At 39.0% G+C, this 27,297-nt stretch overlaps 1 protein-coding gene and 1 non-coding gene across 7 annotated transcripts in view; one reads left to right on the forward strand and one right to left on the reverse strand.

Moving 5' to 3' along the window:
* Positions 1–27,297, reverse strand: part of DGLUCY (D-glutamate cyclase) — a 174,446-nt gene that overhangs the window by 18,441 nt on the left and 128,708 nt on the right. For all 6 annotated transcript variants that reach the window (XM_078151427.1, XM_078151428.1, XM_078151426.1 and 3 more), the window contains 3 exons: positions 23,951–24,211; positions 13,225–13,324; positions 4,226–4,374 (listed from right to left, as the gene is read on the reverse strand). In XM_078151427.1, the coding sequence (XP_078007553.1) occupies positions 4,226–4,374; positions 13,225–13,324; positions 23,951–24,211 (510 nt within the window). The remainder of the gene's footprint in view (positions 1–4,225; positions 4,375–13,224; positions 13,325–23,950; positions 24,212–27,297) is intronic.
* LOC144456473 (U6 spliceosomal RNA) lies at positions 2,624–2,726 on the forward strand. Its single transcript, XR_013485561.1, has one exon. It is a non-coding gene; the product is annotated as a U6 spliceosomal RNA (small nuclear RNA).

Here is a 27,297-nt window from a genome sequence, read left to right on the forward strand (position 1 = left end):
TTCCCCACAGCATCTACCTCCGCTTCAGAGGTTATTAACTTTTTCTTGGTCATGGATCTTCTGGGAGTTTAGTGAAACCTAAGGACCTTTTCTCAGAATAATATTTTGATAATTTAAGAAAATGTTAAATTTCAGTTACAGCTTGATCAAAATAAAGATTATTTTTCTCACCCAAATTTGCAGACCCTTTGAAACCCCTCTGGGAGTCTGTGGACCCCAACTAAGAACCCCTGACTAGTGCACTGGGGACCACAGAAATAATAATAATAACTCATGTTTTCATAATATTTTATAAAGTACTTTCCTCACTATTACCCTGAAAAGTAAGTAACTCCATTTTAACAAAAGTTGACATTTCCATAACACTTTAAAGTTCACAAAGTGCTTCTCATACATTATATCATCTGACAAGCACTATTATTTTCTCCATTTTACACCTAAGGAAACTGAGGTCACAAAACTAACAAATGTCAGAGGAAGGACTTGACCCCAGGTCTCTCTGGACTCCCAAGTCTAGAGCTCTTTCTGCTATTCTCAATGCTTTTTATTCTGTGAACCCTTGTAATGACAACAACAAACTGGGCTAATTTAATGTTAATTTAATTAAAGGATAATTAAATTAAGGATAATTCAATGTGTTACTCATAATTTCTGCACTTATTTACTACCTAAGGCATGATTAAGGAATTATTAGCCTTGCATCATTGTCGTGGACCCCCAAGGGGTTTGTGAACCACTCAAATATACTATACCATGCTGCCTCTTTCTTCTTATAGACGTGGAAACTCAGCCTCAGAGATATGACTTGTCCAACGTCACATGACTAATAATCAAAGAATTTAGACCTAGGTCTCCTAAACACAATCTTAGGGCTCTCTACTATGCCACTTGTTCAGTTATTTTAGTCATGTCTGACTTTTCATGACCCTATTTGGGGTTTTCTCAGCAAAGATACTGAAGTGGTTTGCCATTTCCTTCTTCAACTCATTTCACAGATGAGGAGACTGAGGCCGATAGGGTTAAGCATCTTGCCCAGCGTCATAAAGCTAGTAAGTACCTAAGGCCAGATTTGAACTCAGGAAGATGAGTCTTCCTAACTTCCAGGCCCAGCACTGCCCCACCCTAGCTGTCCCCTACCATGCCACACTTGATTACTAAACCAGGCTGCTAGGTGCCAATCATCTTATCCAACCTTCTCCTCCCTGGAAATACAAATTCCCCCTAGCTCAGGAGGCCAGGTGCTAGAGAGGAAGAGGCAATAATGAGAAGAGAAATGCTGCCCTCTATTTCTGGAGCAGCCTTTCTGGGAATTTCAAAAGCAATTTACAGTCATTGTCTAATCATCTCTGAGGCACCTAATTGTCTCATTGAAACCTCAGAGGCAGCTGAGAGGACTAATGAGACTGGGAAATACTTTGGAGTCTTCAGATGGAGTTGAAGATGAGCCTAATTTTCCCATTGCCCTAAGAGACTGCATCTCTTTGGGAGCTGTGTTAACCCTTTCAGAAGTATCCTGTCTTCCAGAGCACCCAAGTTACCATGGTTATTCAGTCGTGTCCAATTCTTCATGACCTTGTGGACCATCCTGTTCATGGAGTTTTCTTGTAAAAAAGAAAGATACTGGAGTGGTTTGCCATTTCCTCCTCCAGTGGATTAAGGCAAACAGAGGTTAAGTGACTTGCCCAGGGTCACACAGGTAGTAAATGTCTGAAGCAACAGATAGAATGTTATAGTCACAGTCAGGAACACCCGATTTCAAATTCTGCCTCAGATACAAACTGGTTGTATGAGCCTAGGCAAATCATTTAATATCTGCAGCCTCAGTTTCCTCATCTATAAAATGGATATGATAACGCCACCTAATTCCCAGGGGTTTGTAAAGATCAAATGAGTTAAAACATGTAAAAGGCTTTGCATCGTTCTATATAAATGCTAGCTATTATTGTTATTATCACTACTTAACTATTTTCTCTTGTTACAAAGGAGAAATCCACAGAATGGATATATCAGGAAATGACAGTGGCATAAAACCGAAAAGCATTAGTAAAGTTTTTAAATTTTTAAAAAATATGCTCTAGCCTAATTACCCCATCTTGCCTTTTGGATGACTAGAAGTTTTATTCTTTGGTGATCAGTATTCCATGTTTCATAATCATAATATCATTAGAGGAATACTGGTGTTTGAAAGATGGGGTTTTATTGCATGATTTTGTATATATTTTGTACTTGCTTATCTATCTGTATGTCCTATCCTCCCAGTAGGATGGCAACATCTTGCGATCAGGGATTATTTTTGTTTATTTATATCGCTTTGAACAAAATAGCTCACTAAATGTCTGCTGAATTAAGGTGAGGAGAGAAGCTTGAAGCCATGCAAAGCATCCTATAATTTTCCAAATACAATCCAATCTTCTCCTCTTTCTCCTGTTTAATTCTGCTCATTGTCCATCTGCAGAATCTGGCTGGAGTAGTGATGGAGCAGCAGTATTAGGGGTCAGTCAATGCCATATCATAGCCTGAACAAGAGGTATTCTTCATCTCCTTGGTTTTCTTTGTGGACAGTTAAGTTAAACTCTTTTGAATGCTTGTGGATATCATTTAGAAGGACGGCTCTGTTCTATACTCACTTTGGAAGCGCACATATTAATACTGGAACAATACAGGAAGATTAGCATGGCCGCACGCAAGGATGACACACACACATTCATGAGGTGTTTCTTATTTTTTAAACAAACGATGGTACATAAATATAACTATATTATTGTGCTGTATTAAATGACAAATATGATGAATACAGAAAAGCATGGAAAGATTTGTATGGACTCATGCAGGACGAAGTAAGCAGAGTCAAGAAAACAACATGCACAATGAGTACAACAATGTAAATGGAAAGAAGAGCCACAAAAAAAATCCCAAGTGAATGTTGCAGAATTACAAAGAGTAAATATGGCCCGAAAGAAGAGGTAGGAGGAGACGCTCCCACTTACCCCTCTGCAGAGGTGGGAGGTCCATGGATGTTGTACATTGCACATATTTTCAGACTTTTCAATGTACTGATCAGTTTTGTAGATTTCCTCTCTCCCCGGGGTAGCCTTTGATAGTTATTTGATTCCTGATATCAGTTCTAATCTGGGCTCTGACACTAAATAGCTGTGTAATCTCAGGAAATCACTCTTCATCTCAGGGTCTATTTCCTTATGTGCCCACTGGTGAATGACACCTGCCCCACCTACCTCACATGGTTATGTAAGGATAAAATGAGATAATATATAACAGGGATTCTTAACCTGGGATCTATGAACTTGGTTTTAAAATATATATTTTGATAACTATTTCAATATAGTTGATTTCCTTTGTAACCCTCTGTATTTTGTTTTATGTGTTTAAAAAACATTTTTCTGAGAGGGGTCCATGGCACAAACAAGATTAAGAACTCCTGATATATAGGCTGGCTCTTTGTAAATAAATCTATAGAAAAGTAAATTATTGTGAGTAGTCCTAATTTTGGTCCAGAAGTGGATAGAGTCCAGGCCTAGAGTCACAAAGATCTGAATCCAAATCCAGCCTGAGATACTTACTAGCTATATGATCCTGGGCAAGTCACTTAACCCCTATTTGCCTCTTGACAAAGAAGGGAGAGAGAGTTTCACAGGAGATAAAATGAACAATTTGATTACATAAAACTGAAAGTTTTTGCGTTAACAGAATCACTGTAGTTAAATGGGAAACAACTGAGTAGGGAAAATCTTCACAGTACAGGTTTCTGATAAAAGTCTGATATCCAAGTTATCTAGGGAATTGATACAAGCACATAAGTATAAGAGCCATTCCCCAGATAAATGAGGGGGCAATTTTTTTTTTGCCTAGCCAACTGGGTTAAGCGACTTGCCCAGAGTCACACAGCTGGACTAGAGTCCAGAGCAGGCCTAGAGTCAAGAAGAGCTGAATCCAAATCTGGCCTGAGACATTTACTAACTATATGATCCCGGGCAAGTCACTTAACCCCTATTTGCTTCAGTTCCTCATCTATAAAATGGGGACACACTGGAAAGGAAATGGCAAACCACTTCACTATCTTTGCCAAGAAAATGTCATGGATAAAGTGCATGGGGTAATGAAGAATCAGACATGACTGAACAACAACAAATTTTGGTCCAGCAGTCAAGAGGAAGTGTTCCATATTGAGACACTATTCTCTTAGTCCAAGTTTTCCATGCTCTCTTACCAGTTGATGAGATTCCAGGGATCTTCTGTGCAGCAAGAAAGAGATCATCAATGGGGTCAACTAGATGCTTAATATTAACTTTTCGAGCATTGTAATAATTGCCATCAGCTGTCCTTCCTGAGCGCTCTATAGCCACTAAGTGATCAAATCTGCAGAAAGGAAAGGAAAGAAGCAGGTTAGGGGTGATCTCCTTAAGGGAACAAGCTGCTGGTATAAATACATAGGGAGAGAGATTGGTTCTATGATTTCATTATTATACGGAACTAGTGAATAAGGGAAGTCTTTCTGTCAATGCAGGTCAGCACCTTCTGTGTAACTTAAAACCTTTGAGAAGTATGTAGGGCATTGAGAGGTTAAGTGATTTGTCTAAGGTCATACAACCAGTATATGTCAGAGACTAGACATGAGCCCAGGTCTTCCTGGCTCCAATACACTAAACCTGCTATCTATCTATTATCCCAAATGGACATACACATATGTATGTGCATATACACATATGTATACAAATGTAAATATGCATGTGTGTTTGTGTGTATATATATATATATATGAAGCAGTTTTTAAAAAGTAAAACTCTTTAGAAGCCCCCATTTTAGAATTGTAAATAATTAATAATAATAGTAATAACAAGAATAATAATAGGTAACATTTATATAGTGTTTACTATGTGCCAGGCACTGTGCTAAGCATTTTACAATTATTTTCTCATTTGAACCTCACAACAACCTGGGGATATAGGTGCTATTATTATCCCTATTTTTTAGATAAGGAAATTAAGGCTCATCGATGGGCAGTGACTTGTCTGAGGTCTTACAGAGAGTGGGGGGGTGATCCCACCTAATCAAAAGAAGTATGTTAGAAACCCAAAGCCAGTTCACAGAAATTTTACTTTAGTCCTGACTCTGACTGCAATTTCTCATTCATTGCAGCTTCACCTCAGGGGGCTTAGGGTGTCCTTGCTTCCTGGATGACCCCTGTCAGGGTCATTCCTCTAGGCTTGTCTCCATGCTCCTTGCATCAATCACTGGTAGCCTGGTTCCTACATTCTAGCTTGGTCCCTTCCTCAGATCTGGTACCTCACTGTCCCTGCCCCCCAGAGTTCTGCCAGATATTTTCCCCTCATTTGGATAGAGTGCTGGGCCTGGAGTCAGGGAGACCTGAGTTCAAATCCGGCCTCAGACACGTACTAGCTATGTTACCCTGGGCAAGTCACTTAACCTCTGTTTGCCTTCACCCACTGGAGAAGGAAATGGCAAACCACTCCAGTATCTTCGTCAAGAAAATCCCAAATGGGGTCACAAAGAGTAGGATGTGACTGAAGAACAACATTAATGATACATGATAGTGGAACCAAACCCCATCTAGTTTTACATTCTTCCGGTTTTCAGCAACCCACTTGGGATCCACTGTTTGTGCTTTGGCCTGGCTGGGGCCCCAGTACTCTCTGTGAAGTTAGAAGTCTAAGCAGTGCTTTTTATCCTACTGCCATCTCTACATCTTCCCCCTTCCCCCATTCAATCCTCCACTGAAGGACACTTTTATTCATTGAAAATCCCCTTTGGCAGGACACAAGCAAATAAAACCTAAAGTGATTTTTACTTTTATCATTGCTGTCCAGTCATTTTTCAGTCATGTCTTGACTCTTCATGACTCTATTTAGGGTTTTCTTGGCAGGAGATACTGGGGTGATTTGCCATTTCCTTCTCCTTCATTTTACAAATTAAGAAACGGGGTTAAGTGACTTGCCCAGGGTCACACAGCTAGTAAATGCCTGAGGCCAGATGAATCTTCCTGATTCTAGGTCCCGTGCTCTATCCACTGAGTTACCTAGCTGCCCCCTTTTACTTTTATACGTCCAAGCTAACCACTGCTCCTTAAACAGGACACTGGGGCTTATCTGTTAGGAAACAAAGATGTTTATGACTTGTTGCAAAATACTGGAATCCCTCACTCTCCTTTGCCAATCCTTAATCTGGAGGGTTAAAGGGATGATGGCTGTGGTAGAGAGAGGAAGGAAGATGTGTTGGGGGGAGGGGTGGAATCCATGTATTTATATATGTAGCATGTGGCTACAGAGTGAAGGTGTGGATGAATAGATGGCTGTAAGGCAGAAGGGACAGAGAATGAATGGTATGGTAGCAAGAATGCTGGATTTGGAGTCAGAGCACCCAAGTTCAAATTATGCCTCTGCAAATGTGCGACCTTGGCAAATCACTTAATTTCTTTGGGTTTCAGTTTCCTCAAATGTATAATGAAAGAGTTGGTTCAGACCACTTCTAAGGCCCCCACATCTCTAAATTCACGATCCTGTAATCTTGTCTTGAATTACCTTCTCAGATCTGCCACTTACTAACTATGATGTTGGGCAAATCTCCTAACTTGTCAGCCTCGGTGATCATATCTGCAAAATGACAGGTAGATGAGATTGCCTGTAAGGTCCCTTCCAGCTCCAAATCTATAATGCGATGATCGTAATATCTCTATGGTGTGTGGCCATAAGAAGCAAGACTAATAAAGCTTGAGAAGCTCTGAAGTAGAAGATGGGATGGTCCCAGAGGAAAAAAATGAGTTGGACATTTCCTGTGAAACTTAATTTTTATGTCATCAAAGAAAGCACAGAGTAGAAGCATCTTTAAGGACCCTGACTCAGAATGTTCCCACCTGTCCAATCCTGTTGCAATAAGTGTCAAGGGACAGGCCCATGTTCTTTTGCTGAGCTGGGATTTTATAGCACCAATATTGCTTGAAATGAGTAGGTAGGGGCTTGGCAACTTTATGTTATACAGGGATATTTATTGCAAAGGTAACAGGTACTTCCATTTATGTGTTGTTAAACTGAGCGAGAAGAGATTGGCAGCTTTCACCTGGCTTTCTGCTTCCCTCTGGGTCTTATTGCAGCTAAAATGAGAAATCAGTTTAAAATAAGAATCCCCACTCAGACCAATATGCCCTTTCCTTCCTGAAGGAATATACAGCACTGCTCCCTCTGTCTGAACCTTTCCACAGAAGGAGAATTAAATTACACACTGTGCAGAGGTATATTGATTTTTCAGGCCAGAAGGGGCCACTTTGCTATGGAAAGAGGCAATTAACTAATTGGTACCTTCTGGTCTGGAAGAATTAATGCATTTCCCCCAAAGAAAGCAATTTACTCTTTTGCCATTACAGAATGTGGCCCACTACCCTTTCCGAGGGGCTAGGATCCCTCCTATGGAATAAAGGAAATGGGGTTTTTTGTTTGTTTTTGTAAGGCAACTGGGCACAATGAAGAGAGAGGTGGCCTTGAAACCAAGGAGACCAGAGAAGTCTCCTCTCAGCCCTCATCACCTAGATGTGCTGCCAGTGTGACCCTGGGAGAGTCACAGTCTCTCAGTACTGACAGGTGAAAATCAATCCTGACTGATGAACAATTAATGAAGGGGTGGGCATAGTAATGAGTAAGTGGGCTAAAGGTCTTCAGCTCCTCCTGCTGAGAATGTGGCTTGATCATGAGATTCAGTTGCCTCCAGGATTCTGACAAAGCAATCTATTTCTCTACCCAGACCATTCTGGTTGGTTTTCTTCTTCTTGAGCTGGGTTACCCTAGTCTACAATGAAGGGGTGCAAGGGCAGAGCTCTGGGGCTGGAATTCACCTAGACTAGATTGTTTACATTCTAAGCAAAAATAAGTTCTCCTAGTTGGCGGCTGGTTTGCACTGGTAGAGAGCTTTTTCTCATCTGGGAGTTCTCTATACTATTAAATTCACAAGCCCAGTCTTTATCCCTATTGCCCCTACTCAGCAATCTATATTCTGAAAGAATATAGTTGTTAGTATTTTGTCAGATGAAAGAAATAGAAAACCTAGTTTTCCTCTTTACCCATAAGATTGAAGTCATCTGTCATAAGCCTCCTAATCTTCCATCCTCCCCAACTCAAAACCTCACCACGTTTTCACACATCTTGCATATTCAATCAATCAAGAGGCATTTACTTATAAACCACCTACCATGTGCTAGGCACTGGAAATATAAAGAACGAAACCCTCTCTACTCAAAAGTAGCTCACATTCTAATGGAGAAGACAAGGACATATGTAAGTATATACATAATAAATATAAATAGTCTAAATACAAATAAAGATAAATACAAGGTAGCTTGGGAGAGGGGACTCTAGTATTTGGGGGGATCAGAAAAGACTTCATACAGAAGATAGTGCTTGAGCTTCATCTGGAGGAAAGAGGAAAGAGGAAATGAATTTAATCATCTCTCTTTCTTTATACACTGGTCCCTTCCCTGATGCCCATAAATTTACTTAGATGTCCTTTACTTAATCCTGTTGTCTCAAGCTATTGTTCTATAGCTCTCCTCCCTGTCATAGCCTAAGTCCGTCCTTGCAGTTACCCACCAATTTCTCAGGTTTTACTCATTTTCTTAAATCCTAAAAATCTGGCATCCTACCCAACCATTCATTTGAAAGTGCTCTCCCCAAGCTTATCCATGGCTCAGCTCAATGTCCTTTGCTTGGTCTTCATCTTTCTTGACTTCTTACAGAGCTTGACACTGTTGATCAACTTCTTCCTCTTTCCTGACAGTAATCTTTTCTGGTTCTCCTCCAACATGTCTGACCTGCCTTCTCTGTATCCTTTTCTGACTCTCCCTCCCCTTTCTTGGTACTCTGGCCTCCACAGCCTTTCTTGTTTCTCTTCCTACCTCTTACTGGGTCATATTCTTTCTCCTACCCTTTAAGTGCAGCTGCTCATCAAGGCTCTGTCTTCTCCTTTCTCCCTACACTCTCTCCTTTGGTGATTTCATCAGTTTGCATAGGTTTGGGTGAGCACTTTCCCATATGTTTATATTCAGTCCCAATTTCTCCCGTGAGTTCTAGCCCCACGTTCCCAACTATCTGCTGTACATTTTCACCTAGATGTGCTGCCAGGCACTTCACATTCAATTTATCCAGAATTGAATCTATCATCTTTTTCCCCAAACCTGCCTTGACTTCCAATTTCTTTTGAAATTGGAAATTTTCTAATTTTTTACATGAACCCAGATAAATATTACACAGGAAAAAAAAAAGAAAGAGAGGTAAAGAGATCAGACAAATGATCTAGGAAAACTTGAGATGGGGAAGAAACACTAAAAACTGGAGATATGAGGAAAGAATTCATGGAGAAAGTGGTACCTAAGCTGAATCTTTCAGAAAAATTTTTATTCAATCATTGATCAATCTGGTCAATTTTGTTTCTGTTGTTGAGTTGTTTCAGTTGTACCCAACTCTTCATGACCCCATTTGGGGTTTTCTTGGCAATGATATTGGAGTGATTTGCCATTTCCTTCTCCAGCTCATTTTACAGAGGAGGAAACTGAGGCAGACAGGGTTAAGTGACTTGCCTAAGGTCACACAGCTAGTAAGGGTTTGAGGCTGGATTTGAACTCATGAACATGAGTCTTCTTGGCTCCAAGCCCAGTGATCTCTCCGCTGAGGCACTTAGCTGCCCCTCGTGTCAATTTTACCTCCCTAATATCTCTTATAACCATACTCATCTCTCCAGTCATATTGCCACCACCCTAGTTCAGGCCCTCACATCCTCTTTCCTAGAATATTTTAATATACTCTGAACTGATCTCTCTGTATCCTGTCCATCCCCCCTCACTAATCCATCCTTCACATAGCTACTAAAACAATCATTCTAATGCACAAGACTGTCCATGTCACTCCTGTGCTCAAAAACCTCCCTATTGCCTCTAGTTCCTTACTCTGACACAAGATGCTCTGCAATCTGGATCTAATCAGCTCTTCCAGATTTACTTCACTCTCCTTCCCTTCATGCACCCTAATATCATCCCATGTGTTCTTGCCTCTACACCAAGTACAGGCCAATTTCCATAGCTAAAAGCACATCTTTCACATTGATACTGGTCAGAACACTTCTCTTCCTTTAAGGTCAGTTCAGATACCTCCTTTGTCCTCTAAGCTGAAAGAAAACATCACCCTTTCTGTTTTTTTAATGTTTTGTTTAGATACAGCTTTGCCCCTATCACACACTATCTTGTGTCATATATGTATATAATTATTATATGGCATATATATATATATGTGATTACTCCTTATCCCATTAGTTGGTTGTAAACTGTTTGAGGGTGGGGGCCATATTGTCATTATCTTTTATCTTCAGCACTTAGCATAAGGCCTTGAACATAACAGGCTTTTTAAAAAAAATATATATTTTATTTTTCCCCCAATTATATGTAAAAACAATTTTTAACATTCATTGTTTAAGTTTTGAGCTCCAAATTCTATCCCTTCCTCCCTTTCTCCCTCTCTCCTCCACCTCCAAGAGACAGTAAACAATCTGATATAGGTTATACATGTGTAATCATGAGAAATATTTCTATATTAGTCATTTTATGTAAGAAAACTGAAAAGAAGGAAGGAAGAAAGAAAGAAAGTATGATTTAATTTGTATTCAGATTATATCAGTTCTTTCTCTGGAGGTGAACATTTTTCATCCCGAGTCCTTTGGGATTGTTTTAGTACAATATTGCTGTTACTGTGTACAATGTTTTCCTGGTTCTTCTCACTTAACTTTGTATCAGTTCACGTGAGTCTTTCCAAGGTTTTCTAAAATCAGTCTGCTTGTCATTTCTTATAGCACAATAACATTCTGTTACAATCATATACCACAGCTTGTTTAGCCATTCCCTAATTGACGGGCATCCCCCTCAATTTTCAATTCTTAGCCACCACAAAAAAGAGCTGCTATGAATATTTTGTATAAATAGGTTCTTTTACCTTTTTAACAGTCTGTTTGGACTCACTCTCCCTTATCAACCTCTGAAAACCCAGAAAATATCACCCCAGAAAAAAACCCTGGAATAGCTGAACTAGAAGAAAGACGTGGAACAGCAGTGCAGCAGCCCAGCAAACAGGTCTCCCAGTCCCTCAGCAAAAATAAGGGAGGCAGAACTACAAGCGGCCCCAGGCAGATAAGTACCCTGCAGCATTCATCTGAAAGGAGGTGAAGAAAACAACCCAAAGGCTTCCTAAAGCCCGGGCCTTGCTGGTTCCAACCCAACACCAGGTGAGCTGTCAGAGCCCTGCAGCCTCCAATTGTGAAGAAATCCTGAAGCCCAGGTGGTAGAACAGGCAAACACCAACACCTGGACCTCCCAGTGCCTCAGTGAGGGTGGGGGGAACTGGTGGAAACCAGCTCAGAAAACCACCACTGCCTTGGCACTTTACCGCAAAGGAATCTCCCAGTGCATTAACAGAAAGGAGGGAGACAACACTGCAGGGGGCCCCAGGCAGATAAACACCCTGCAGCACCCACCTAAAGGAGCTGAAGAAAGCTAAAGGAAAGGAAAAGCAGGCAACCTAGAATTGCCTGAAAGTTCCAGCCTTGCTGATTCCAGCCCAACATGAGGTAAGCTGCCAGAAACCTACAGCCTCCAATTGCCAGCATAAGAGGCCCCAGCACACAAAGCCAGTGACCAAGACCTAGGCTCCTAACACAAGAAGCTTGGGTCAGTGCCCTCTGTTCCCCAGCAGGAGAGCTCAATCTCTTTAAAGGCCAAGGAATAAACAAACCTGAGTAAAAAGAAACGTACCATAGATTCATATTATGAGAAGAGTGAGGATTAAGACAGAAATTCTGAAGAGGACAACACTGTCAACAAACCCACATCTGCAATGTCAAAAGGGAATATGAACTGGTTGGAAGCCCAAAAAGCTTTCTTAGAAGAGCTCGAGAAGGATTTTAATAGTCAAATGAGAGAGTCCTTCAAAAATACAATTGGCCAGTTGGAAAAAAAATACACTGAAGAAAACAAGTCCCTAAAAAACACAATTGGCCAATTGAAGAAGGAAGGACAAAAATTAACAGAAGAGTACATTGAAGAAAACAATCTCTTTGGAGGGGTAGCTAGGTGCTACAGTGGATAGAGCTCCAGCCTTGGAGTCAGGAGGACCTGAGTTCAAATCCAGCCTCAGACACTTGGCATTTACCAGCTGTATGACCCTGGGCAAGTCACTTAACCCCAACTGCCTCACCAAAAAGCAAAAAGAAAACCCCAAAATCTCTTTGGGATACAGACCTAGTAGTGGTATTGCTGGATCAATTGGTATGCAGTTTTATAGACTTTTGGGCATTGTTTGAAACTGCTCTCCAGAATGGTTGGATCAGTTCACAACTCCCAACAACAGTACATTAGTGTCTCAGTTTCCCACATGCCCTCCAACATTTATCATTTTCCTTTTTTGTCATATTAGCCAATTTCATGGGTATGAGGTGGTACCTAACAGTCGTTTTAATTTGTACTGCTCTAATCAATAGTGATTTAGAGCATTTTTATATGACTATGGATAGCTTTGATTTCTTTGTCTGAAAATTGCCTGTTCATATCCTTTGACCATTTATCATTTGGGAAATGACTTGTATTCTTATAAATGTGGCTCAGTTCTCTATATATTTGAGAAATGAGGCCTTTATTAGAGATATTTGTCGCAAAATTCCTCCCCCCCAGTTTTCTACTTTCCTTCTAATTTTGGTCACACCGGTTTTGTTTGTGCAAAAACTTTTTAATTTTATATAATCAGAATTATCCATTTTATGTTTTATAATGTAAAATGTATCTCTATCTTATTTGGTCCTAAATTATTCCCTTATCTATAGATTTGATGGGTAAACTATCTCATGCTCTCCTAATTTGCTTATGGCATCACCCTTTATGCCTAATCACATACCCATTTTGACCTTATCTTGGTATACGGTGTGAGATTTTGGTCTATACCTAGCTTCTGTCATAATGTTTTCCAGTTTTCCCAGTAGTTTTTGTTAAATAATGAGTTTTTGTTCTAAAAGCTTGGCTCTTGGGTTTATAAAATAAAAGATTTTTAACAAATATTTAAATGAAAATTTTTAATGAATGAATGAATGGGCAAACAGAATGTTACTTCACCTTAGGGGAAACAGTCACAGAACTCTGAGCTTTTCAACATAATACCATAGGATGAGACATACCTTGGTGAATCGGGATCCCTATCCTTACACAAAAACATGAAAGCTGATCCTATTTCCTGACCTTGGTAACTTAACAGAGGTATTGTTGTCTTCAGAATACCTAAAACAAAGAAAACAGATGTGACTATCTTCCAGAATTGCATTTGGGAAGGGAATAATCATTTAAGAAGCACCTACTATGTGCCAGGCACTATGCTTAATGCTTTTACAAATATCATCTCATTTTATTCTCACCACAACCCTGTGAGGCAGGTACTATCATGATCCTCATTTTACAGTTGAGAAAACTGACATAAACAGAGATTAAATGGCTTGCCCAAGGTCACATGGCTAGGAATTGACAACACTGGATACTAACTCAGGTCTTCCTGACTCCAGGGCCAGTGTTCTATCCACTGGGCCATTAGCTACCATCTTGGAAATTACTACCGTCATCATCAATAAACATCCATCTGCTTATAAGTAAGACACAAGTCCAGGTGAGCTAATATTTGGGCAGGGCATATTGGAAAAGAAAGTTGATTTCTTTCACTCTATGGTTAGGTAGGCTGATATAACTGTGATTGTGGCTGGTAAATAAGGGAGATTCACTTTCATTGATCATGATAAATGTTTCAGGCACCTTGGCCATGCTAATGCCATTCCTTCTACTTAGAACCCCTTCTTGTCATCTCTGACAATGGAAATCTTATCTGTCCTTCAAGATCCATCTTGCTTCTCTTCCATGAGGCCTTTCTGGTCCCACTCCAAAACCCCCAACTAGGACTAGTCTTTCTCTTTTATCCTGTTTGCTTATAAGTCAGCTTTTCTCTTTCTGTATTTTACTAGACACTAAGTTTGGGTTGGAGTATATTAAATTTGACAGACCAAAGGGGCAACCATATCCTGCTGCAGGTAACCTTAGGTGGAGATGGAAGACTGGAAGACTAGAGAGAGTTCAAGTATAGAGATATCTGTGAATTTATCTTATGTTCTTTGCTACTGTGTAAATCCTGAGAGTGGGGACTGTGCCTTGTTCACCTCTGCTTGCCCCAGGAGTCCAGTATAGTGTCGACAAACGTTTGTTGAACTGACTTGGGGAGACAGAATATGTTATCTCTACATCTTCAGCAGTTTGGAGAAGGAGTATAATAGGAAAGACCTTTACAAAGCCAAAATGCAGACCTTGGGTTGACCCTTTCCATAAAGCTTTGTCAACTCAAGTTGATCAAGAAGGATTTACTAATGCCATTTGTAGGGAATACAAAGCATGGTCCTGAGTTTCAAAGAAAGGCTTTTGTTTACAGTATGACTCAACTAAGGATGTCCTTTGTGCTACATTGCTATTAGACTTTTTAAAGATCTTTTTAAAATCTCATGTTATTTCAATACAATTTAATTCAAAAAACATTTATCAAGTATCTATTAGATGTAAAGTTGTAGCAAATACTGGATCACATACAAAATTTAGCTAAGACATTATCTCTTTGCTCACAGAGCTTACACACTGTTAGGGATATATGGCATGTATGCAAATAACCATTAACATGATAAATGCATCAAGGAAGTCCTAGAAATGTCAGAGGTCAGAGTAAGAACAGTCATCTATAACTGGGGAAATTAAGAAAGGCTTCAGTTAAAAGGATGGATAGGAATGATCCACTCACCACCTTATAGATCCCACACAAGTTAATAATCATTCTTTTGTTTAGCTGGAATGTTTGATTTTTGCAGCCTGAACCTCAAACCTTGCCAATCCCTTTCAGAGGTCATTCTAGGCATAGGTTAACCATTTGAACGAAAGCACAAAGTAATAATTAGAGGCAGCTTGGTGGCTCAGTGGATAGAGGGCTGTCAGGAAGACTTGCATTGAAATCCCGCCTCAGATACTTACTAACTCTGTGATGCTGGACAAGTCACTTAACCTCTGTCTGCCTCAGTTTCCTCATCTGTAAAATGATGATAATAATAACACTTCCATCTCAAGTAGTTGTGAGAATAAAATCAGTTAATATCTGTGAAGCATTTGGCAAACTCTAAAGCTCTATACTAATGCTGGCCATTATTAAATATACTATTGTATGTAGGAGATGATAAAACGAATCCACTTAGGCTGGAAGAATTGGTCCAGAATGTTTGTATAGGGTGAAGCTAGAGAGGCAGGGTAGCACCAGAATATGGAAAGCCTTGAATGACAGCATAACAGAATGAATTTCACTTGGTGGGCAAAGAGGGAGCCATCCCCTGATTTCCTGAAGAGGAAAAAGATAGCCTGATCAGTACCTAAGTGTAATTCTGCTTTGGTAGGCTCAAAGGAGGGAAGGAGCCATTAGTCCTGTGCCTTGGGTTGGCCCTAGAAATAAAGCTTTGGAAAGTCCATCACTTATAAAGTACATACTATGTACCAAGCACTGTGCTAATTGCTCAGGCTGCAGAGAAAAGCAATCAGTAGTTAAGACTATGGGAGGAGCCAAAAAGCAGATGGGAGAATTGGGTTCAGCCATTTAAAGGAAGTGACACAGGATAAAGCTGGGGCACACATTTGGGAAGAAGCAGTAGGGAGAGAGGAAAGGGCTTAGGGTGCTTATGTATCTTCCCTTATGTCCAGCCATTGGATGGCAATGAAAAATGGGTACTGGGTGTGGCCTTTGGAGACTCACATTCAGTGCACTTACAAGTGTAAAGAACTGTGAGCAGACAAGCAACAACGATGGGCAGCCTGGGAAGAACAAGAGCCCTCAGAGAGCAAGGCTCAGAGCTCAGTGGATGGCACTGAAGCCTTTATTCAGCAGCAGCAGGAGGTTTCAATCTTACCACATGAACTGTGCTTCTTAAGCTTCTGGTTAGGGAAGCCCACAGCACTAAAGCTTCTACTGTGTTACAAAAATTAAGAATTCATGTAACTTGGAAAGACTTAAGAACTCTTAGCAACTTAATTATCAACCACTACTCAGCTCCTGACAGAAAGGTCAGGGACTCCAGGTTCAGAATGAGGCATACGTTTTTGTACATAACCAGTGTGGGCATTTGTTTTTCTTGACTATGCATATTTGTTGCAAGGGGTTTTTCTTCTTCTTTAAATTGGGGCAAGAGGCCAGCTTCAAACTATATTACAAAACAATAATCATCAAAAAATCTGGTACTGGCTAAGACACAGTGGTGAATCAGTGAATCAGGTAAGTACATTAGGTACTTAACACACAGTAGTAAGTGACCTTAACAGTCTAGCGTTTGATAAACCCAAAGATCCAAGCTTTTGGGGCAAGAACTCACCATCTGACAGAAATTGCTGGGAAAACTGGGAAAGCAGTTTGGCAGAAATTAGCATAGAGCAACATCTCATACCACATACCAAAATAAGGTCAAAATGGGTAAATAATTTAGCTATAAAGGGTAATATCATAAGTAAATTAGGGGAGCGTGGAAAAATTTACTTGTCACATCAGGGAGAATTTATGACTAAACAAGAGATGGTAAGGATCACAGGAAGTAAAATGGACAATTTTGATTACATAAATTAAAATGTTTTTATACAAACAAAACCAATGCACCCAAAAGGTGGTAAGGTGGATAGAGGTCTGGGCCTAGAGTCAGGGAGACTCATCTTCCTGAATTCAAATCTGGCCTCAGACACTTACTAGCTGTGTGACCCTGGGTAAGTCACTTAACCCTGTTTGCCTCAGTTTCCTCATATGTCAAATGAGACGGAGAAGGAAATAGCAAACCACTTCATTATCTTTGCCAAGAAAACCCCAAATGAGGTCATAAAGAGTCAGACTGAAAAACAACTGAACAACAACAGAAACTGAGAAAAAAATTAATAGTATTTTATTTTTTCCAATTACATGTAAAGAAAGTTTTCAACATTCACTTTTTTTTGTGTGTGAGGTAATTGGGGTTAACTGACTTGCCCAGGGTCACACAGCTAGTAAGTATCAAGTGTCTGATGTGAGACCGGATTTGAACTCAGGTCCTCCTGACTCCAGGGCCAGTGCTCTATCCACTGCACCACCTAGTTGCCCCTCAACATTCACTTTTATAAAATTTTGAGTTCCAAACTTTTTTCTCCCTCCTTCCTCTCTCCTCCCCAAGATGGCAAGCAATCCAATATAGTTTATACATGTACAATCATATTAAACATATTTCAACATTAGTCAGGTTGTGAAAGAAGAATCAGAACAAATGAGAAAAACCAAGAGAAAGAAAAAACAAACAAACAAAAAGGTAAAAATAGTATGCTTCGGTTTACAGTCAAACTCCATAGTTCTTTCTCTGCAATATGGACAGTATTTTCCATCATGAGGCTTTTGGAATTGTCTTAGATCATTGTATTGCTGAGAAGAGATACATCTATCACAGCTGATCATCACACAATTTTGCTGTTACAATGTACAATGTTCTCCTGGTTCTGATCACTTCACTCAGAATCAGTCCATGTAAGTCTTTCCAGGTTTTTCTGAAATCTGCTTGCTCATCATTTCTTATAGCACAATAGTATTCCATTTCATTCATATACCACAACTTGTTCAGCCATTCCCCAACTGATGGGCATCCCTTCAATTTCCAATTCTTTGCCACCCCAAAAAGAGCTGCTGTAAATATTGTTGTACATGTAGGTCCTTTTGGGAAAAATTTTTATATCACATTTCTCTGATAAGGGCCTCATTTCTCAAATGTACAGAGAAGAGAGTCAAATTTATAAAAATTAGAGTCATTCCTCAATTGATAAATGGCCAAAGGATATGAACATGTAATTTTCAGAAGAAGAAATCAAAGCTATCAATAGTCACATGAAAAAATGCCTTAAGTCACTATTGATTAGAGAAATACACATTAAAACAACTCTGTGGTACTACCTTATACCTATCAGAGAGGCTAACATAAGAGAAAAGGAAAATTACAAATGCTGGTGGGAATATGGAAAAATAGATTCACTAATGCACTGGTGGTAGAATTGTGAATTGGTCCAACCATTCTAGAAAATAATCTGGAAGAATGCCCAAAGGGCTATAAAACTGTACATACCCTTTGATCCAGCAATACCACTACTAGGTCTGTATCCCAAAGTATCAAAGAAAAAGGAAAAGAACACACATCTACAAAATATTCATAGCAACTCTTTTTATGGTGGCAAAGAATTGGAAATTGAGGGGATGCCCATCAATTGGAGAATGGCTGAACAAGTTGTGGTATATGATTGGGAGGGAATACTATTGTGCTATAAGAAATGATGAGGTGGGTGGTTTCAGAAAAATCTGGGAAGATTATATGAATTGATACAAAGTAAAGTGAGCAGAACCAGAACACTGTACACAGTAACAACAATACTGTAAAAGTGATCAATTGTGAAAGACAACTACTCTGATAAATACAATAATAAATACAATAATCCAAGACAATTCCAAGAGACTTATGATGAAAAATGCTACCCATCTCCAAAGAACTGATGAATTCTGAGTGTAGATTGAAGCATATTTTTTTTCACTTTCTTCATGTTTCTTTTTGTTTTATTTTCCCAACATAGCTAATATGGAAATATGTTTTACATGACTTCACATCTATAATCAATATATTTCTTATCTTCTCAATGGGTGGAGGAGGGGCAGGAGGAAGGGAGAGAATTTGGAGCTCAATTTTTTTTAAAATGAAGGTTAAAATAAATAAGTAGAAAAAATTAGGAGAGGAAGAAGGAGAGAGAAGGGAGAGAAAATAAATTCTTATTAATTGAAAAAAGGTTTGAAAAAAGGAATTGTTGTTACAATCTTTGTGGCCTGGTATTTATTTTTCTTTTTCTTGCTTCTTAGTGTTTCTTGAATTAAAGACCTAATCAAAACAGGAAATATACTTAATCCACTTCACTTCCAAAATTCAGAACTGGTGAGTAGATCAACAGAGTGAGCTATACCTTTGACCAGGTTAAAAGAGTAAATTCTTAGTTTTCTGAGAAGAAAGAATTTCCCCATGGGATGAGTACCAACATTAATATTATTACTGTTCATTTTGGTGAATAATTCAAAGACTCTAACTGAAACCTACATTCTTTTTTTCTTCATTGCTCGTGAATTTCTTCATCTTTGGGGAATTTCTTAATCTTGTATTTCATTATTACTAAAGAACGTGTTAGAAATTGCTTGCGTCAGAGGGCCTTTCAGATCAGCAAGAGGAATTCTGTTTAATGCAATTTCTGCCTAGGTCAGAATGTTTGTCTACTAATAAGTTATGTCTCTGGCAGATTTTAGTTAAGAGGCAGTTAGGCACCCCAGTGAATAGGGTGACAGACTTTGGACTCAGAAAGACCTGAATTTGAATCCTGCCTCCAAAATATTAACTAGCTGTGTAACCTTGGATAAGTAACTTAACCTCCTTCAGCCTCTGTTTCCTCATCTCTAAAATAAGTTTAATAACAGCACTTAGCTCACAGGGGAGTTGTGTGGATCAAATAAGATATGAAAAATGCTATGCAAACCTGGAAGCACTATACACGACAGCCATTCAAACACAGAGAGTAGACTGTTTTCCTCCCCTTTGGGGAGAAGGACTTGCCTAGAGGCTAGAAATCCGGCAAGCTGTGGGAACCCAGTGCATGTAGTAATTGATTATTTTCCTGCTTTTCTATGGTTAAGTGTAAAGAACTATATACAGTGAAGCTATGATTACATGATCAATTTCATCATGCACACTTTTGTGTTTAAAGTTCTAAATCACAGCAGTGAAGCAAAGCTAGTGGAATTTCCCAGGGGGTGTAGACACCACAAGCCATAAGAGTCAATTGCATAAATCCACACATAGCACCCGGTGAGACTCACCAGGTGAGTGTTGCCACCCAGAAAAAGGGCAGCGCTGGGAAACAGAGGTAGCTCTCTCAAGATCATACAGAACATAGCGTTACCTCTGAGTACCCTCTGGTTTGGGCTGGAGCACCAACCCTTGGCCCATACCACTGAAAAGGATCAGGCACTTGGCCAATAGCACGCCTTGGTAATTAAATAAGGAAGATTAATCTGACAGCAGAGCAAAGGATGGTTTGGAGGAGGGAGAGAAGAGGGATGGGAAGACCCATTAGGAAATCACTGCAATAGCACAAGAGTGCAGTAGTAAGGGACATTAGGGTGGGAGCAAGGGGAAAAGAGAGGAAGGAGAGATCCCAGAGATATTATAGAGGTAAAGTTGATAGGACTTGGTAACTGGTTTGAGATGAGAGGGAAAAGAAGCACCAAAAAAAAAAAGCCATAAAGATTTTGAAGACTGAGTGAATAGTAGTGATAATAATTGGAAAGATGAAATAAGGAGAAGCAGGTTGAGAGGGCAAGATAGTAACTTTGGTTTGGAGCATGCTCAGTTTGAGGTTTCAATGAGGCATTCAGGTACAGACATTCTATAGGCAATTGAAGATATGGGAGCAGAACTCTGGAGACTAGACACATAGAGGATAATCATAACAACAATAATATGTAGCATTTATATAGTGCTTTGAGGTTGCAAAGTCATTTACAAGTAAATATTATCCTCACAACAACCCAAGGAGATGGGTACTACTATTATCCTCATTTTACAGAACAGGAAACTGAGACTGATAAATATTAAGTGACTTGCCCAGGACCATGTAATTAATGAGTATTTAAGGTCAGATTTTTAACTCAAGTCTTCCTGATTCTATGTCCAGCACTGTGCCATCTAGGGATTTCTCTCCCTCCTTCCCTCTCCCTTCCCCTCTTTTAATATACATATATATGTACACATACACACATATATACACATTTAGATACATGCATGTATGTGTATGAATTGTGTATATATATATGTATATATATACATATATATATATATATATACATGTATATTTGTGAATTATTGGCATACAAGTCATCATTGAAGCCCCAGAGATTGCCAAGAACAAAGAATAACAAGAGAAAAGTTCAATAACCTTAGGAAATACCCATCTTAAAGGGAATGGGAATAGGCCAAAGAGTCACAGAGAAGAGATGGTTAGAGCAGCAATTAGAGAACCAGGAATATGGTATTTCTGAAGTCAAAGGAGAAGAGCCCCATTAATGTGCTTCCATTAAGAGGAAGTGGTCAACAATATCAAATGCTTTAGAGAGGTCAAATGGATGAGAACTGAAATAAGACCATTTTCCCTTTCTGGGCCTCATTTTCCTCAACTGTAACATGGGAGAGGATGGATTTAAAGTTCTGTAATTTCCTTTCCAGTTCTAAAATTCTATTATTTGTTTATTGGGAGGTCACTGATGACCTTTAAAAAAGTAATTTCCATTGAATGGTGAGGGAAAAAAACACCATTACAAGGGTTGAGGAGAGGTGAAGAAGAAAAGGCATCAAGTGTAGGCCACTTTTTCAAGAAGGTTAGCAATTAAAGGGAGGAGAGAGATGGAATGGTACCTGGATGGTCAAGAGTCAAGGAACAGATTTTTTTAGGTCTAGGGAGACCTGAGCATATTTGAGGACAGATGGGAAGTGTGGTAGGAAAGGTACTGGCAGCATCTCTTTTACATAGGTTGGGCCGGTTTTTCTTTATGGGACCAAGGAGACCAACCTTGGGGTTTTGTTGGTTCAGGGGACCATTGGCATGGCTTCCTCATGAAGACTTGGCACGTGGTAGTTTAATGGAATTCTCACAGCCCTATGGGATGTCTTTCCAACCCAACACTCCTGTGGCAAATGTAGAGGCACAGGAGAAAACCATCCATTTGAGTTAATAATCATACACTTTTAAACCTTTTATTGTAAATAAATGTATTCTTACTGAATATTATGGCCCATGAGTATTTCATGGCACTCTAATTTCATACTTGTGTGAACTAGCATGATCTAGGCTGGGCCAAGAAGAGGAAGTAAGCAATGAAAAGGGAGAAAATCAAGATAAATGCAAGCGAGGAGATAGTTGCAAGGTCCTCAGGAAAACAGGAGATGGATCAAGGATGCAGATAACCACAGCAAGGAGTAGGCCCGCTTCTTCCTCTGAGACAGGATAAATGGTAATGCTGAGAAATGCTGAGAGAGTTCTCTTAGGATGGCCTCAATTTTCTCAATTAAGGGTCATTAGGGCTTGATGATGAAGGGATACTTCAGGCAATGAAAAGAAGAAATGAGTGACTGAGTCAATAAGAGTAAAGGAGAATTACAGAGCAGCGATGAAGATCCAGATTATATCACCAACCATAAGTTTATCATGAGTGAGATCTAGGCATTATAATAAGTGGTTGAATGTCCCCATTGTCATCCAAGGAATTTCTGCTTAGCAGTACTGAACAATCTTAGGTTTTCCCTAAATAATTGAAAGTTATTTGCATTCAAGTCACAAGTAGGGTTGAAAAATTTCCACTGAAAGACCTAAAGGTCTTCATCTTTTTCTTCCAAATTTAATGAAAGCTTTCCAAAATCCACTGTATCAAATCATCCATTCGAGTCATAGGCTGAGCCAGATGGGGATCAGAATTTATGTACGGTGGGAGTGCACAGCTTGAGATTTCAGGAGATTGGGTACAGAGAATCAAGGTGACTCTAGGAACATGGTCAGCAAAAAATCAATCAAAGCAGCTATAAGAACTGAAGTCGAAATCATTTAGCAAGTGTTTACTTGCTAAAACTATAAGCCTAATAGCATATAGAGTCACCATACTTCAAATATGGAAGAGACTATTAAGATCAAATGATTTTACAGAGAAGGAAACTGAGGCCCAAAGTGGTAAAGTGACTGGCCTTGATGTTGAGTCAGTGGTACCGCCAGCATAAGCTGCTAGGTGGTACGATGCATACAGGGGAGGACTTGAAGCCAGGAAGATGCGAGGTCAAATCCCACCTCAGGCAGCTACTAGCTGTATGACCCTAAACAAGTCACTGAACCTCTGTCTCCCTCAGTTTCCTCATCTGTAAAGTGGAAAGGTTGGGTGCCATGGCCTCTTAAGTTCCTTCCAGCTCTGTTCCTATGTTCTATATTATAAATCCGTGTGCCTATGTTTCCTCTCTAAAGTCACTGTGATTTTAAACCAATGACTTTCTGGGACTCAGGCCCTCTTATTATAAGAGTAAAAGCATAAACACTTCTCTGAGGGTGTAATCTGTTGGGGTGAGAAGGTCTAAAGAAGTAGGCTCCTCCCCTAAACACCACTGGGAATCAGGAGGTCACGATGCAGAGATGGGTAGCGACCTCAAGCTGACATCACAACATATTTACCTAATAAGCTGATAAACATTCCTGCTCCGACTCTAGATGAGTGCTGCTACCCACAAAAGAGGCCGCTAGATGGCTTAGTGGATAGAGCACTGGGCTTGGAGTCAAGACCTGAGTTCAAATGTAGACTCAGATACTTATTAGCAATGTGACCCTGGGCAAGTCACTTCACCTCGTTTGCCTCAGTTTCATCATCTGTAAAGAGAACTGGAGAAGGAAATGGCAAACCACTCCAATATCTTTCAGTCTTGTCCAACTCTTCAGGACCCCATGGACAACATTAGCATGCCATGGTACATACCGTCATGGAGAGTCGGGTAGGACGAAAGGACCAAACAATAACAACCCACAAAAAGGGGAGAGCTGGGAGACAGGCACACATACCTCTTGTCTAGCAATTAGTAGCCACTTAATAATGCTTGTGGTTTTGAATAAAATTAAATTCAGGCCTTCTCCATGGCCTGAGACTGTCCGAGAGAGCTGAAAGTGGTCATAATACCCTAGAGAAAAAGCATCTAATCCATGCCCACATGCTTCTCATTTGGTTCAACTTACCTTGATTGACTGAGTCTTCAATAATCTTTCTGTGCAAGCTCATGGCTCTCTCATCAACAACAATGGCAACCTCCTTTTCTAAAGCTTGCAAAATGGCAGCCATCGCGATGGCTCCTGGGGGACCGTCAGTCTCTTCAGGTGGGTCATGAGTGAAATGGGTAGGGAACCCAGTGGTGATGAGCACTGAATGAGCGTGTGACAGAGACAAGGAGGCCTTCAGTAGTTCATCTTTGTTGAACAGATATTTTATTCCTCGGTTTCCTGAAATCACAAAAGCTGTGTCTTTTTTTAAAATAAATAAAGGTTTTTTAAAATAAAAAAGGGTTAATTTCTTATGTGTATTTCAGTATTATTTTTTCTTTGCTCTAAAGAAATTATTTGGGGCAAAAACATCAAAGATGAACAATACCGAAAGGAAGGACGATGGTACTGATGAGCTGAAGTCCTTCACAGCTGAAATCACATCCTCCTAAGACTCCTACTAAACTGCCAGGCTTGTTTAGCCTGAATTCAAATCATCCCCTGGTGAAACTGCCATCCATATGGAAAAGGAGATGCAACAGTAAAGCAATTCCCCATGTAAAGAAAGTAATAATGACAGTACACAAATATTAAATAATAACTGAACATGATATATAGCACTTGAAGGTTTATACAGCACTTTCCTGACAAAAAAACTGAGGATATAGATCGTACAAGTATTATTATTCTCATTTTACAGATAAGGAAACTGAGCCTTTGAGACACGGTTTATTGATTTAGGGACAAGACTTCTTATTTTATTCGTGTACGGAGGTTTTGGTGAGGAATTCCTTCTTCCAATGTGGGTCAGCACCAGCTCTGCAATTCAGAATGTCAGAGAGCACTCTGTTTTATAGATGAAGAAACTGAGGCTCAGAGTAAGCCTCATATATAGCTAAGATAGATGAGCCAAATCTCTTTCTACCATACCAGGCTGCACAGATGGGACCCAAGTATAAACATTGGAACATTATAACACAGTGGATGGAGTGCTGAACTGAGAGGCAGGAAGATCTGAGTTTAAATCCCACCATAGACACCAATTCTGTCATTTAAGGAGAAGCTGAATTTGAAGTTGAAGCTGTCATTTAAGCTTCCAGCCTCAGTATATACATCTGTAAAAATGTAATAATATCTGTAGAATTTTTTTTCACAGTGTTGTAAGATGAGATAATGTACCTAAAGCATTTTCAAACCTTAAAGCACTATATTAATGCCAGTTACTACTATTATTATTATCATTATTATTAATGTCCAATATCCATTTTTCTAATATCAGCTTATTTAAAGTCATGTGAAACTCAAAGGACCTGCTCAATTTCTAGAATTAAAGACGCCCTCTAATAAAAATATCATTTTGTTCCGCAGGTTTATTTATGTCTATTTTCCCAAAGCTTTATGCTTCAGACTGACAAGAAGATACTATCCAGTCACCTATTATTTACCTGTACTATGGGAGTGAAGTAGGGGTGTGTTCCCTATCCAAATGATTTATCTTTGGAAAGCATTATGTAACACTTTGCAGCAGAGTTCCCTACCCGACAGCACTGTATGTAAGTAAGCCAATGATAACATTAGAGGTCCTTGTCTCTTATTGTGTACCCCCCACCCCGCCACACACACACACACACACACACACACACAGAGAAGGAGAAAGCCTGGGACAGTACTGGTGACTAGGAACATTTCAAGTGTTTGTACACATTGATTTTCTAGGATTTTCTAAGTGTAACATTGCATTATCAACAAAGAGTGATTGTTTGATTTCCTCATTGCCTATTCTAATTCCTTTCATTTCTTTTTCTTCTCTTCTAACTATAGCTAATATTTCCAATATGATATTATATAATAGAGGTGATAATGGACATCCTTGCTTCCTAGCTTATTCCAATTACAGATAATGTTTGCTCATGGTTTTAGATAAATATTACTTATCATGCTAAGGTAAACTCCATTTACTCTTATGCTTTCTAGTATTTTTAAGAAAAATGGCTGCTGTATTTTTGCAAAGGCTTTTTCTGCATCTATTGATATAATCATATGATTTTGGTTAGTTTTGTTACTGAAACAGTCAATTATGCTGATACTTTTCCTAATATTAAACCAGTACTGCATTCCTGGTATAAATCCCATCTGGTCACAGTGTATGATCCTTGTGATACACTGCTAGTTATTTTTAACTCTTTGCTAGTTATTTTATTTAAAATGTTTGCATGAATATTAGGGAAATTGGTTTACAATTTTTTTTTCTCTGGTTTGAGTATCCACACCATAGTTGTATCATAAGAGGAATTTGGTAGGACTCCTTCTTAGCCTGCTTTTACAAATAGTTTACATAGTATTGGGATTAATTGCTCTTTAAATGTTTGGTAGAATTTGCTTATGAATCCATCTGATCCTGGGGATTTTTTCTTAGGAAGTTAATTGAGAGCTTTTTCAATTTCTTTTTCTAAGATTGGGTTGTATTCAAATATTTTATTGCTTCTGTTAACCTGGGTAATTTATATTTCTATAGATATTAATTAATTTCATTTAGATTGTCAAATTTGTTGACATATAATTGAGCAAAATAGCTTCTAACAACTGTCTTAATTTCCTCTTCATTGGTGGTGAATTCACCCCTTTAATTTTTGATACTAGTAATTTGGTTTTCTTCTTTCCTTTTTTTAATCAAATCAACCACATGGTTTATCTATTTTTTTTTTCATAAAACTAGCTTCTATTACTATTAGTTTAATGGTTTTCTTACTTTCAACTTTGTTAATCACTCCTTTGATTTTCAAGATTTCCAATTTGGTGTTCAATTAGGGATTTTTTATTTGTTTTTTTTCTAGCTTTTTTTTTTTTTAGTTTCATGCCCAATTCATTAATCTGCTTTTTCTCTATTTTATTGATGTAAGCAATTAGAGACATAAATTTTCCCCTAAGTACCACTTTGACTGCATCCCATAAATTTTGGTATGTTGTCTCACTGTTGTCATTTTTTAATGAAATTATCAACTGTTTCTATGGTTTGTCCTTTACCTACTTGTTTTTTAGGATTAGATTTTTTAAATTTACAATTAATTTTTAACTCTCCATTGTTTTTTTATATAATTTTTATTGCATTATGATTTGAAAAGCATGTGTTTACTTTTTTTGCTTTTCTGAATTTGGTTGCAAGGTTTTTATATTCTAATACATGGTCAATTTTTGAGTAAGTGCCATGCACTGCTGAGAAAAACATATGTTCCTTTCTATTCCCATTCAGTTTTCTCCAGAGATCTATCATATCTAAGTTTTCTAGAATTTTATCCACCTCTATAACTTCTTTCTTGCTTATTTTT

The sequence above is a fragment of the Phascolarctos cinereus genome, unplaced genomic scaffold (genome assembly GCF_003287225.1).
Source record: "Phascolarctos cinereus isolate Bilbo 61053 unplaced genomic scaffold, phaCin_HiC Scaffold_3;HRSCAF=262, whole genome shotgun sequence".
Lineage (NCBI taxonomy): Eukaryota > Metazoa > Chordata > Mammalia > Diprotodontia > Phascolarctidae > Phascolarctos > Phascolarctos cinereus.